The sequence below is a fragment of the Lonchura striata genome, chromosome 1A (assembly GCF_050655825.1).
Source record: "Lonchura striata isolate lonStrDom1 chromosome 1A, ASM5065582v1, whole genome shotgun sequence".
NCBI lineage: Eukaryota > Metazoa > Chordata > Aves > Passeriformes > Estrildidae > Lonchura > Lonchura striata.
Window position 1 is genome coordinate 28457957 of NC_140741.1, and position 13382 is coordinate 28471338.

Below are 13382 nucleotides of genomic sequence, written 5' to 3' on the forward strand. Positions count from 1 at the left end.
GTATACACACAAATTATTTGGAACTATACAACAACCTTGAGCAAATTCCAGTGGAGAGTGGATTTACGTGCAAGATTCACATGAGAGGCTTTTTGTGCCTGGTGGGGGATCCCCATTCCCCTTGGCCCAGTAGATGTTATGCCAAGCTACACAAATGATACCAACAGCTTGGTGACCCCTGGTTTTGGGGCTGAAGACTCATGGCTGTGTGTGCAAGATTCATGTGAATACTGTGTTTTGCAACAGCAGGACAAAAGCCCTTGCAGACCTGGGAAAAGCTTCCCCCTGTCCAGCTGCTCACCACATGGGGCTGTGTGGCCCTGGCCTGAGCTGCAGATGTTCCTCTCCAGTGATACCTGGCAATGCATTTATTTTGTTTGGCTTATCTCCTGATAGGCACCAATGTTACTTAATGTATTCATAAAAATACTTTGGTTTAATTTTTTTTCTTTCAGAAAGATATTCCACCTAAACCAAATCTTACCACAGAACAAAGCTTTCACACTTTTGCTCTGAAAGTTCTTGCCATCAAGTAATTGGAAGAAAAATGTCATTTTATAAAGGTCACAGTATCACTGTCTTGTTTTAATGGAGAATTCTTTGTTTGTTTTTCTCCAAATTTCATCTGTGCTGTAAACCCATCTATGTGACAAAAGCTAATATGAAATCAGAAAAAGGTAAGCACTGGACTCCCAGTGTCTGAACCTGTTTGTGTCAAAAAAACTTGAAGGGGTTCCTGAAAAATTAATTTTATAAGAAGTCATGGAAAAATCACGTTTTCCTCTCAAAGTTGGAATTGAGAAGTTGAACAGAGTGTGTGGAAAAATGAGACTGTATCTCACTTATCTGCTTAGATGCAGGCAAGGTCATGTGTTAGAAATAATCTCATCAATGATATGAATGCTGAGAACATATTTGCAGTGCTTCTGATTGTGTATCAGAACAAGTGCTTATCGTGCTCCTGCCCTGTATAAAAGGCTTCAGAGTGTGCCTGCAGTCCTGCCTCCTTCAGCCATGGCGAGGATGAGGAGCCTGTGGTTCTTGGCCGTTGTGCTCGCAGGTAAGAACACCACATTTGCATTTTGTCCTAGGCTTCAAAAGCAAAATATAAATGTGCTAACGATAGAAGAGCTTTTAAAAGAGATGACTGTTTTTCATGTAAAAGGACAGAACAGGCATGGCATTGACTCTACCTGAGGTGGACTGTGGGAGGACAGCAGAGCTGACTTGGTTAGAAATATGTCCCAGTCCTACAGTGTACTCAGCACTTGGGCACCAGCATTGTCAAAGGGGAATCAGTGGGACCATTCAGCTCCTGAAAGTTACCTATTACTTTGTTAGTTTTTTCTGTAATTTTTGCTCCAGCATACCAGAAGTTAATTTGGTCCAGAGCATAATAAAGGGAGAATAAGTATTATTTTTGTTGCTAGAGGATGGAACCTCTGCAGCAAATGCCTTTGAAATGTACAGATTAACCTAACATGTAAATATGAATACTATTAAATTAAAAATGATATGTTAATACTTCAGTTACTTCCTTATGCCTTAATTTTAATCTAATTTTTCAAAATTAAAGTGAGGGTTTTTAAAAATCTATGAGGATTATTTTTCACCTGTATCTTTCCAACTGCCTTGCTTTAGCTTCTGTTCCCATGGAAATTATCATGGAAAAGCAGCAAGTAGCTGTAGCTGTTGCTATATATTCAACTCTGCTTGTTTGGATTTCGTCTTCTTTGTATGTTTACAGACATGGGCTGTAAATACAGTGAAAATTATGGTTTTTAAATTATTTTTTTAAGTAGGGAAGGCAAATGGTATCTTCCCACTTGCTGCTATCACATTTGTACTACAAGACAATCCAGGAACAAGGGATGAACAAGGTTGCAGCCTTATTCAGCTGCTCACACCTGCAAGTCCTTGTTTTTAAAATTTGCTGGAAAATGTAAGGTTTGCATTAATGGGAGAAAAAATGGGAGAAATGTCTTGGCTTCTGTAGGGGGAATGTTTTTTCCTTTGAACTAGCTTCTTCATTCACAATATCGTTGATAAGAAGTATTCTGAAAGTATTTTACAATACAAATTAGTTCATAAAATTCTCCCACAAACCTATCCTGTGTAAAATGACACCACATTAATAATCTGCTGTAGTCTGTTCAGTCATACTTTTCTTGATTTCAGCAATGAAAACACGAATGCTGCATTTGACTCTCACTAGAAAACACACCCAGACCAAAATGAAGTGTGATGGGTTTCGTTTATTTTGTGCTCCTAGAAGAAATAATTGCGGGATTGCAGAAGGATGCTCATATTCCTATTATGCTTTGGATGAAAAAGAGAATAAGAATTTATAGTTTTTCTATGTGATGTATCAGGAGGAGTGAATGCTGGACAGAGAGCAGTCAGCCTGTGGGACCTGACTCTCTGCCCCAGAAAACAGAGGTGGAAACCAATCCTACCTGCCCAGCAGCTGGCAGAGGTTAACAGTCAGATAATTCCTGTTAATTCCAGCCTCTAGAAGATGATAATGAGGCCCTGTGGCAGTGAGCAGTGAGGTCTGCTGAGCAGCCTGGGAGCATCAGACCCGAGTGTCAGATGTTCCTGTCTAAAAGGGGAATGAGAGTTTACTCAAAAAAAAATGTAGGTGGCACTCCTGCTTTTCTGTGTTCATATCCCCCACTTGGAAATCAACTCTGGCATTCCAGCATGATGGCATTCTCTAGGAAAAATCTACTATTTCATTCTGTAATTTTTCCCAGTACACATAATTACTGCTTGTGCACATCTGCTTGTAGAATTCTTTCTGTGGAGAAGCCCAGATTGCATCAGCAATCGTGTTTTAGGCTTTCAAGCACACAACAGTCCACATGGAAAAAAAAAACAAAACCAAAAGCAGAGGTATTAGTCATTTTGTAGGAAAGGGCAATTAATGTTCAAGTAGATTTAATCTTGATGACATAAATGAACTTCAGAACAAGTACTGTGCCTGTGATATGTCTGCTCTCTCTGAGAATATTTACTAACAGCAGTTTGTGAGCACAGCAGGGAACTGGTCTGGTGGTGCCCCTGCTCTTCAAAGGCTCTCAACCAGAGGGCTTGACTTGCAGCTGTAAAAAGGCAAAATTTAGCACCTTACTAACAGTTTTTTCATGATGATTCTGAGAATGACTAATATATGCCTTTTCTTTTACTGCTGGCATCTTCCCTTTACTCATAACCATGCCTGTATTAACACAAACTACTAATACTGTTGTAGATACAGTTGTCATATGATATACAGAAAAGAAACCTGATATGAACATATACTCACTATTTTTCTATTTATATAATACAACTGCATGCTGCTTGTCACATATTTATGTCTCTATCGATAGAAAACACCTGTGTATAACATAAGTATACAGAAAATGTAACACTTTAATATTGATAGCAGTCCTTATTGAAGAATCCCTCCTATTCTGCCAGCCTGCAGTGTTGCTCTCACGCCTCACCAGCAGCCTCATTACGCTGCTATTTAACTTTCTATGAGTATTTCAAGCAAGTCGTGCTTCAGCTGAGCACAGGCAGCTCTGAGTGCAGGATAATGCAGACCCACTGCCTGCGCTTGTAAAAGAAAGCGGTGGCAGCTCTTGCTCTGTTGTGAGCAGACAGCTGCTCGGCCCTCACCTCAGTCCAAGGGATAATGGGCACTAGGCCTAAGATGGGGAGAAAGCACATCCAAAGAATAAACAATAGCTGAATTTGGCAGTGCTGTGGGGCTTTTCCGGGCTTTTCCGCGCTGCTCTGACGGCTTCTCCCGCTCGCAGCGCTGGGCGGGTGCCGGGGCTCGGAGCAGGACGCGCAGTGCCCCGGCGCCGTGGCGGTGCAGAAGCGCATTGACTGCCACCCGCAGCCCGGCGCTTCCCAGGAGGCCTGCGAGGCGCGGGGCTGCGTCTGGTGCTCGGCCGGGGCGTCCAACGCGCCCTGGTGCTTCTTCCCCGAGGACAGTCCCTACGGCTACGCCCGCAGCGGCAGCGCCGAGCCGACGGACAAGGGCTGGAGGTGAGTGCGTGCGGCGCCTCGGGCACTGCCCCACGGCCGCCGCTGCCGCGCCGGGCTCTCACGGAAACATTGCCTCAGCTCTGCATGCACATGTGGCACTGAGGGAAAGGGACGCCTTTCCCTGTGCGCAGGCCATAGAACTGGGGCTTGTGCTCCCACCGCACCTCAGGGGAGGAATCCAGGTGAGGGCACAGAGCGCTCCTCCCACCCTGGGAGCTGTGTCCCGGGAAACCGTGAGGTCTCCTTTCTTTGGTGGCCTCTGTTTTATCCCTCAACATCCAGGAGGGCCTAACCTGACCACAGGGATTGTTTCTCTCAGTAAGTCAATGATTTCGTTTAAAGAGCTGCCACAGAGCAGCTGGGTGGTTCTCCTGGCCTGCCCCAGGGTGGTCTCGGGCAGTGATCACTCGTGGTGGGCACCAGCGTGTGTTTCCATGCAGAGTCACGCTGAACAAGCGCCAGGCCTTGTCCCTCTTTGGAAATGACATTTCCCCCATCGTCTTGGAAGTGGAGTTCCAGACAAAGGACAGACTCCGGTTCAGGGTGAGTATCTGGGGGGTTGGAATCATTTGACCACAGCAACGCGCGCTAAGGAGTGAGCTGACCTGGTCCCTGCTCGCCTTGCTTTAGCTCTACGACCCCAACAAGCAGCGGTTTGAAGTCCCACTCAAGATCGATGGCCCCGGGGTTACCGCTGAAGAAGCCAACTATGAGGTGGAGTTCTCGGATGATTCTGCGCACTTCAGGATCAAGAGGAAAAGCACTGGCACTGTGCTGTGAGTACTACACATGATTCATATTGCTTTTTGTAAAAGTTAGATGTGATGGGGTGAGCACTCCTTGCTTACACCCTGTTGCTTGGGTCTGTGGGACAAGGGGTCAAAAGATGTGGTGTAAATGCAGATTTATGCCTTGTCCCTGAAGGACTTCCATTATAAACAGGGCTATGTGCCTGTATAACAGACAATTATCTATGTGCATGTATAAAAGTTTATTCAGTAAGTCAAAAAACTTCTGAGGCTACAATACATGGCTTGTGATGCTGGTAAACTCAACTCATCAAAGCACTGAGCTAAGATTTCTGGAATTTGAGGTGTCAGGAACTAAGCACCAGATCTCCTGACACTCTCCAGCAGGCAGGTCTAGGAAGCTCCAAGCAATGGAGGTTGTAAGCCTCTAATTTCCACTGATGACAGTGAATGGCACTGGCTCTAGTTTTTCCCTCTGGAAAAATACCATTTGTCTTCTCAAGCTAGAACTGTAAGTTAACTTCAGCAAAAACTTGTCTCACTAACAAATGTCACCAGGTTCATAATTTTCCTTTTCCTTGGCTTCCATCAACACATCTCAAGTGCATAATGCTACTTAGAGAGTGCCAATCAAGGTGCATTCCTGCCAGCTGCTTTTGGGAATGCAGCAGTGAGCAATTTAAGGATGGCTTAACATGAGTGATGCAAATAAGGCAGTACAGCCTCTAGAATGGTCTGCAGATGGAGCCATCATGCTGGGTTTTTAATGAGCTGACCATCCTTTTGAACTACAGTCTCATGGCATCTCTTGATACATGTCACAGTCAATTCTGTAAAATCTTGTTTACGCAGGCTATTTTAAATGAATGTATTATGCATTACTCTGGTAACAAAAAAAATTTAATTTCTCATTAGACTTAACACCTCTGTGTAAACAGTGGGCTTTTGTTAAAGGCCCAGTTTTCTTCTTCTTTCTGTAAAGGCTTATTAATCGGAATGCTGATGTAAGGGGTGAATGCATAAAAAATGCCTGGCTTTTGACCCATTCTCATTCAGCCGTCCTCACCTTCACCCAGACCCCAAGGGTTTGGTCTGGGTTGATCAAACTTGAGACGTCCCAGCTAAGGGAAGGGGCCTGCCATGGAGCAGACACAGGGTCTGCCAAAGGCACAACTCCAGTGACAGGCAGAAGAACACAAGTCGGTCCCCACTGAGCAGGTTTCCAGGAGGGTACATTCAGTGCCCTGTTGTGGGCCTGGGGAAGCCTCCTCCATTTCCCTCCATCTCTTGGTGCACCAAGGCCCATGCCCAGCAGTGGCAGAGGTGTGGGCTGCAGCACTGCTGTGCTGCAGAGCCTAGGGAGGCAGAGGGCAGCCTTGGTTTGCAGCACGGGTACAGCATCAGCAGTGATGCTCTGCTCTCCAGCATCCCTGTGGGCAATTGTACACTGCCTCCAGGCAGGTAAAGGAGTGCTCCTGAAATCTAACCAAGGCCAAAAAGAGGAAATTGTGGGTGAATATAATGCACAAATAATACCCTTCTATCCTGCAAGCAATGGCAAGGCTGCTCCCAAAATATTGTCACCAGCAGAGACACAGGATTTTGTGTACAGAGAGGGAAATCTCATGTTCCTTGGAGCACTTGTTTCATGTGAAATGGCACAGCCAGTACTGTAGTCTAAAGGATCCTGTCAGGGAGCCATTCCTGTCACAGCTGAATGATATTTAGTTTAGTTGTATTCCCTGTGTGAGGAGCAAAAATGCTTCCCCTTCATTTGTTTGCCTGTCCATCCTGTCAGAGTGAGGAAATGCAGGTGCTCAGAGATAGCTCCACAGCCTGTCTTAGAGGGATTTGCAATCTCCTTAGCTACCAAAAGACCTGTGCAGATGGAATCTTTCAAAACACGAAAGCAGGTTATATGTCCTGGCCTAAAATCTATGGTTGGCTGCATTTACTTTACTGGGAAGGATGAGCCCTCAGCAATCAGCATCATAGGAACATTCCCATCAGTGGCTGCACTTGACTGGCTGGGTCCAGGGGTGCACTGGTGACATCTGGCAGGTGAAGTAGATTTTCATGTTAGTTTGACCTGCCCATAGGCAGGTTTGAATGCTAAAACCCAAATCTTTTCCTCTGGGCTTCCTCCAGAAGTAAGAGCAGCTGCTCCAGGGCACCTGGGCACCAAGCTGCACAGCTGGTGGTGTCTGTGCCTGGGCCAGGTTAGGGCAGGTTGTGTGGGAGTGTCCCTGAGAAACAGGCAAGTGCCTGACACCTGGAGGGACTTTAGCCTCCTATTTTAAGATGTGAACAGCCATGGCTTTACTGTCTCAATGAAGAGATGAATCAATTGTTGATTTCCATGTGCACACAAACACTGCTCAGAACAGTCAATGTGGGTGAATAAAACCTCTTCAACAGCTGCTGCAGCTGCACTTCCCAGGTGTGGGTGGATAATAACTTGTGTCAGCACCAAACCAGGTCACGGTTCTCTTCTGGACCTTTTAAATAGCTCTGAGGAAAACTTTCCCATAGCAAAGCAATCCCAGATCCTCAGAAATCTGCTTTTCCTTATGCTTCTTATCCCTTGCTAGCAGAGCCATGCTGCTGATGACCTACCTCCCAAGAAAGCCTTAATTCCTTTCTCATGCCCAGCATGCCCTGGCACAGCTGACAGTCCACCTGGGAAGGAAGCAGCCTGTCCCAAGCAGAAACACAGTGTAGGTTTGGTTGCTGTTTCAAAGCCCACACCTGTATTTCCCTACCCTCCTTTCCGAGCTGCAGCCTGTCCTGCCATCCGTGTCTTTGTGCTGGGAAGCAATGGGGAGTCAGAATCCTGCCTGTCTTCTTGGTAGAAAACCCCATCCCTGCTCTGGCACTCCTGTGCACAAAGCCTCCTCCTTGTGAGGAATGATTTCATTCCACTTGGAAATGCTGCAGGGGAGAGGCAGAGCAGGCTTTGTGTGTGCTCTACGGGTGTTTCTCACACTCGCTGCATGCAGGGAGACCTAGCTGAGCTACCCAAGGAGGGCAGGACAAACTCAGGCTCTATGTAATCACAATAACAGGGGAAAGGAATAAACTGTGTGAGGGGAGAGACATTAACAGCTGATTGCAAACCTCAAGCAGAGCCAGGAGCAAGAATAAAAGGCCAAGTCCCGCTACATTTCAGCTTGCTCCAAGCTAATCAGTTGACAGCTGAATTGGAAGGGTAAAAGTGAGAAAACTCATGGGTTAAGACAAGAACAGTTTAATAACAGAAAAAAAGTTGTACTAGTAGTAGTAGTAATAATAATAATAATAATAATAATAATAATGTAATTAAAAGGAGAATAACAGTGAGAAAAATAAAACCCAAGAAAGAAAAGTGATGTAAATGACAACAATTACTCACCACCATCTGACTGATGCCTTCCAGTCCCTGAGCAGCAGTCTCCCAGCCAACCTTCCTGCTAGTGTTAATGCTCAGCATTATACTATATAGTATGGGATATCCCTTGAGGCCAACTATCCCAACTGTGTCCCCTCCCTGGTACTTGTGCACTCCCAGCCTCCTTGCTGGTGGGGCAGTGTAAGGAGCAGCAAAGCCCTGTTGTGCTCTGTTAAGAACTACTCAGCATTAACTAAAGCATCTCTGAATTATCAACAGCTTCCAGCACAAATCCAAAACCAGGTACTATGAAGAAGGTTAGCTCCAGCCAAAACCAGCAGTCAGTGGAAGTATTTTTAATAATCTGAGATCTGGACTCCTTAAGTGATGCTCCTCAGCAGCTGAAGTGTATTGAGTCAATCAGTATATTTGAGGTTCATTTGAAAATAGGATATGTACTCCTTCCTCCCTAAGGTGCTTTAGTACTTTATGGGCAGCCTGTGCATACTGTGATAGGCCAGGCCCTCTGGAAGGATGCACCCAGCTTTGCCAGGAGGCTTAGACCTGTGGGAAAGCTGTGGGAAGTTACAACTAAATTTGCACACAGATAATATACAGGGTGGTCTGGAGGCCAAGAAAAGCAGATGTTATAGAGGACATTTTCTCCAAGTGACTGAGTGGACCAGTTGTTTACAGCTTCAGTTAATGAGCTCAGCTCTCCAGGATTCCTTGCGACAGGAAGGAAGAGAAAAGACCAAACCTCTCCCAACTTAAAGTTATTTTCGAATGTCCAGATAATGCACGATGTCTATCCTAATGATGTATATCATATCTGTGTCCCAAGTCTCCTAATTGTGGAGGTTTTGTAAGACCACATTTAGAAGTGCCACCAGCTGGTTGCTCACGGCAGGTGAATCAGTGCTTTGAGCCTTTGCACACCCTGCAGTCATTGGCCTGCAATAAACCTCAACAGAGTAGTTGTTCAGAGAGGTAAATCACCATGTCCAGTTTGTATTGCAAAGGACTGATGATTGCACTCCTGAAAAGAATCTTGTACAGCCTTTTTGGTCATCCCACTCAAACACTGTGACAGTGTTAGTCATGAACTACACCTTCAACATGAGCAGGATGTTTTATCTATCTGCCCACTCACCTTCCTTTAATACTACTTCCTTGGTCCACTCCAGTTTTGTTTCATCCTGACAGCCAGTGGCTTGACTGCTGGGTGTGAGACTAGTTCCCTTGCTGGCCAAAAGTGTAAGTTTTTACAGAGCCCTTTTCAATCTGAGTAATTTTTTTTTTCCTGATAAGAGGTTAAAAATTAAAGAGGTTTACTCTAGTATAGTGCACCGTGTATGGAAGAAAAGAGCAGCTTTTATCAATCAGGCTTCTTGGACAGGGGATAGCTGATAGTTCAAAGACAATGGGCCAGGCAGATGTGTGGGAAGGCTGGTTTGTATTTCCATAGGCAGGAGTGTTCCTACCACAGACACACTAACAGCTTAAGACTTTCATCAGTAAATGTGACTGCAGCTATTACCTCTTGTGCAAAAAAGAAGGGTACTTGTCCTCACAGACTTTGCCTTGTCTAACTTCTAGCAGAGGTTGCACTTTCGAAAGTGAGCAACTGTTCAGGTTCAGTTGTGTTTTTGCATTTTTTAGACCCCTTCTGTTGTGCATCATAGTGGTTTTATGGTTCATAGGACTCTTGGAGGAGAACCATGCAAATTCCTGCAAATATGATGTCATTTTGTGCTCCCTCCTGTTTTGTTCCTTCTATCTGCTTTAAACCAGCAGGAAGGAAGGTGGGAGAAATATGACATTTTCTTTTATTGTATGCAAGAGTTTAAGGAATGGCATTTTTTTTTCATTTAAATGATTGCTCCTTGCCAACACCACATGAGCAAGATCATAAAGTAGCACGACAGCTACCATGGTGTGCTGGAGAGCACAAGGACTCGGGAAGTTGCTTGGGGGTGAAGGCAGAGAATAGTGCCAGGGGAAAATGTCTTCATGCTTTCCTTCAGATGGAGATGACATAATGATGCCCAGAAAAAAAGAGAGTCCTTACTAGCCTTTTTATGTCATGGTTGATGCTATATTTAGCACATAGCTACGCTGGCATGCGAGGTCTAGGGAAAGACAAGGCTGATGGGGAGCTGTGCTGGTGGGGATGGCAGCCCCCAGGGAGCTGAGCCATGGAGGGGTGCAGAGCAGGGCACTGTTATGGCAATGTCATGCAGAGGTAGAGTTGCCTGAAGGAATGCATGAGTCATAAACCAGTTTCTCCACAACATGTGAAGAGATAGTGGGGCAGAGGGCTTGTTCCTAGAGTTGTCATTTGCACCACCCCAGTGACCCTCCTGGTCAGGGAGACGACTTGCTGAGCTGAAGTAATATTTTAAGGAAGTAAAACTTTAATGCCATGGTAACAGTAAGAGTTCTCATGATGGGAAATGTCCTTGCTATAATGTGGGTACCACAAATATACAAAGCCTCATGTCCTCTGAACAGACATCATGGGGAGAGCTCAATGACTTAGGACAGATATTTAAACTTTTTCGAAAGCATTTTCCCTCTGGCATAGTTTGAGATTTTCTTAACCCTGCGGTCTGCTCAGAGCAGTGACCCTTCTTGTCTTGGCACAGAGCAGAGCTGTGTGACGTTTTCCTTTGGGCAGGAATACAGCTCCAGAACCTATCCCTATTCCTGCACAGCAACTCCTTCTTGCAGAAAGGCCTCTATTTGTCAAGGACTGGATCTAATTCTCAGGGATGTTTTGTATACATAACCCTCCTAAAAGAAAATAGTTTTATTCTGTACTGCATGTAGGTGGAGATGATGGAAAGGAGGAAGGGAGGGGTTCCTGCTGGCAAAGAAACCAAATCAAGAGTTTTATACAGATTCTTACTTCTATTTGTAAGAAAGGCAAATTAGACTTCTAAAAATCACAGAGATCCTTTACTACCTGTGTGTGACTTTGGATTTGTCTAGGAAAATTTGGGGATAGTTTGTGCCTGAGTCTTGCATGGAGAGGCAAGGTAGTGCCTTAAGCTCCCCATGAGCAGCCATCCTTGCAGCCTCGTGGGGAGAGCCTGCCAGTGTGGTGGGAGCAGTGGTGTTGTCCCAGTCCTCCCACAGCAGGGACTTGTCCCCAGGCAGCAGTGCTGGTGGCACAGGTGGCAGGCCACTCACCAGAGTGCTCTCCTCCTGAGGGCAGAGCTGCTCCCCACCAACACAACCCGTCTCCCATTTCTCTGATTTACCAGTCAAGTTGATCAACTATTTAATTTTGTCAAAATCATTGACACAGAACATTAAAAGGAGCATTATGCCACTTCTGTGCTCTATGGCTTGGGCTCATTTATTTTAATTAGCTGTAACAAATTCATGGTTAAACAAGGCTCAAGAGGGTGCTGCCTAAATCAGCTATTCATGGCATACACATGACCATTAACAAAACACTTCTCCACAGCTTGGCTGTGTTCTCCCCCATCTAACTTGCAGCTCATTATAGCTCTAGAGGTAGGAAACAGAATGTAGCACCTAAATAAAATGTGAGCCTGTGTCCACAGATGATTGAATAGAAATGAATGCATTAAGCTGGTGAGAGAAGCAGGAGAGAGTCATCACAATAAACACATCTTGTTCAAGCAGAGTCTGGAGAAAACTATACCTCTGTTTTAAGGCACCTGCATGAAGTTGGGAGTATTTGGGTCCTGATACAGCAAACCATTAAAAAAAGCTGATAACATGTCTATTGTTCTCATTAAGTATTCTGAACTTCTCTGTGTAATAACAATTTTTAGCTTTTCATGTTGCTTGTCATAGAAATAGCATAAGCAACCACTTATTTTGATAATAAATTTATAGTCTGTCTTCTGTTGTTTTAGTTGCTCTTTTCAAAAATTATATTGATGCATTTTCTTTGCACAAGTAGATGAGATATCTTCAACCATTGCAAGATGAATTTAATGTGTTAGGTTAAGCACTTTAGACGCATGCATAGAATTTAATGGATTTTTAATATTGTTATTCTCCAAAATATATAAAAAATGTAAATAGCCCAACATGAATATAAAATAATACCTTCCAAAGAGAAAGAAGCTAATCCTGTCTCCCTCTGTTTGTCACAGGTGGGACAGTCCCCTGGTTGATCTGTTTTTCTCCAACCAGTTCCTTGAGATCACCACCACTGTGCCATCCACTTCTGTGTATGGGTTTGGTGAACATGAGCACCCGACCTTCAAGCACAACATGGACTTTGTTACCTATGGAATGTATGCCAGGGACCAGGCGCCAACGGTAATTCACTCTGTGCAACACTTTGTCCTAGTTTGTGTCACCAACAGGGGGTGGCAAACATGGACTGTCACAAGCTTTGCAGGTATCATCAGTTTTAATTAAAGACTAAGCCACAAATTGTTTTGAGGGAACTTTGAAAGCTTTTATCAGAACCTTTCTCACAGTGCAGTTTTCAGGAAAAAGTATATTGTGTGCCAAGATCCTGGTCAGGAGAGCTTTGCATTTCATGCTTGGATCAATCCCTGTTCATCCAAACAAGCTGGACTCCAGCAGGATTCATTAGATATTTGGCTGAATTGGAGTCAGTGGTTGATGAGTCTGTTTGAACTAGAAAAGTGATTCTTACTCATGTCATTTTGAAGGGTTTAGCAGAATATCAGAGGTTTAACTGGGAAAGACTAAAATATTCCATTGTAATAAGGCAGAAAAAAATTACTCTTTTCTGTCAATTTGACTTCACACCAATTTAGATGAAAAAATCCCCAACCTTTCAAAATAAGTCTCTAACTATGAATGAATTTACTTCCTTGTCTGTGCATATGTATGTATCTGACAAAAGATATGAAAAATAGCAAAGTCAAGCCATTCTTCATGTGTTGTTTATGTTTCAGTCATTTGCCAACCTCTATGGAGTTCACCCTTTCTACATGTGCGTAGAACCAGACTCCAATGCCCATGGTGTTCTCCTTCTGAACTCCAATGCACAAGGTAAAAAGATATCTGGATTCCCTATATGGGCTGCATATAGAAATATGATAGATTAGTAAGTATAAAATACTGTTTTACTGACTGCTTTTTCAATGTGGTACAAGTATGAGTTACTGCGCAGCTAATTTAAGCTTCCAGGAATAATAGATTTTTCAAAGCAATATCAGTAGAATGAATTTTTAACAAGGAATTTGGGCATTTTTAGGCATTTTCAT

At 44.2% G+C, this 13382-nt stretch overlaps 1 protein-coding gene across 1 annotated transcript in view; it reads left to right on the forward strand.

Moving 5' to 3' along the window:
• The first annotated feature begins 920 nt into the window (after positions 1-920).
• The window catches only part of LOC110482105 (sucrase-isomaltase, intestinal), a 54047-nt gene continuing 41585 nt past the window's right edge, over positions 921-13382 (forward strand). The window contains exons 1-6 of the mRNA XM_077783419.2: positions 921-1060; positions 3804-4038; positions 4479-4581; positions 4669-4814; positions 12291-12459; positions 13071-13167. Of these exons, the coding sequence (XP_077639545.2) occupies positions 1015-1060; positions 3804-4038; positions 4479-4581; positions 4669-4814; positions 12291-12459; positions 13071-13167 (796 nt within the window). The 5' untranslated portion in view covers positions 921-1014. The remainder of the gene's footprint in view (positions 1061-3803; positions 4039-4478; positions 4582-4668; positions 4815-12290; positions 12460-13070; positions 13168-13382) is intronic.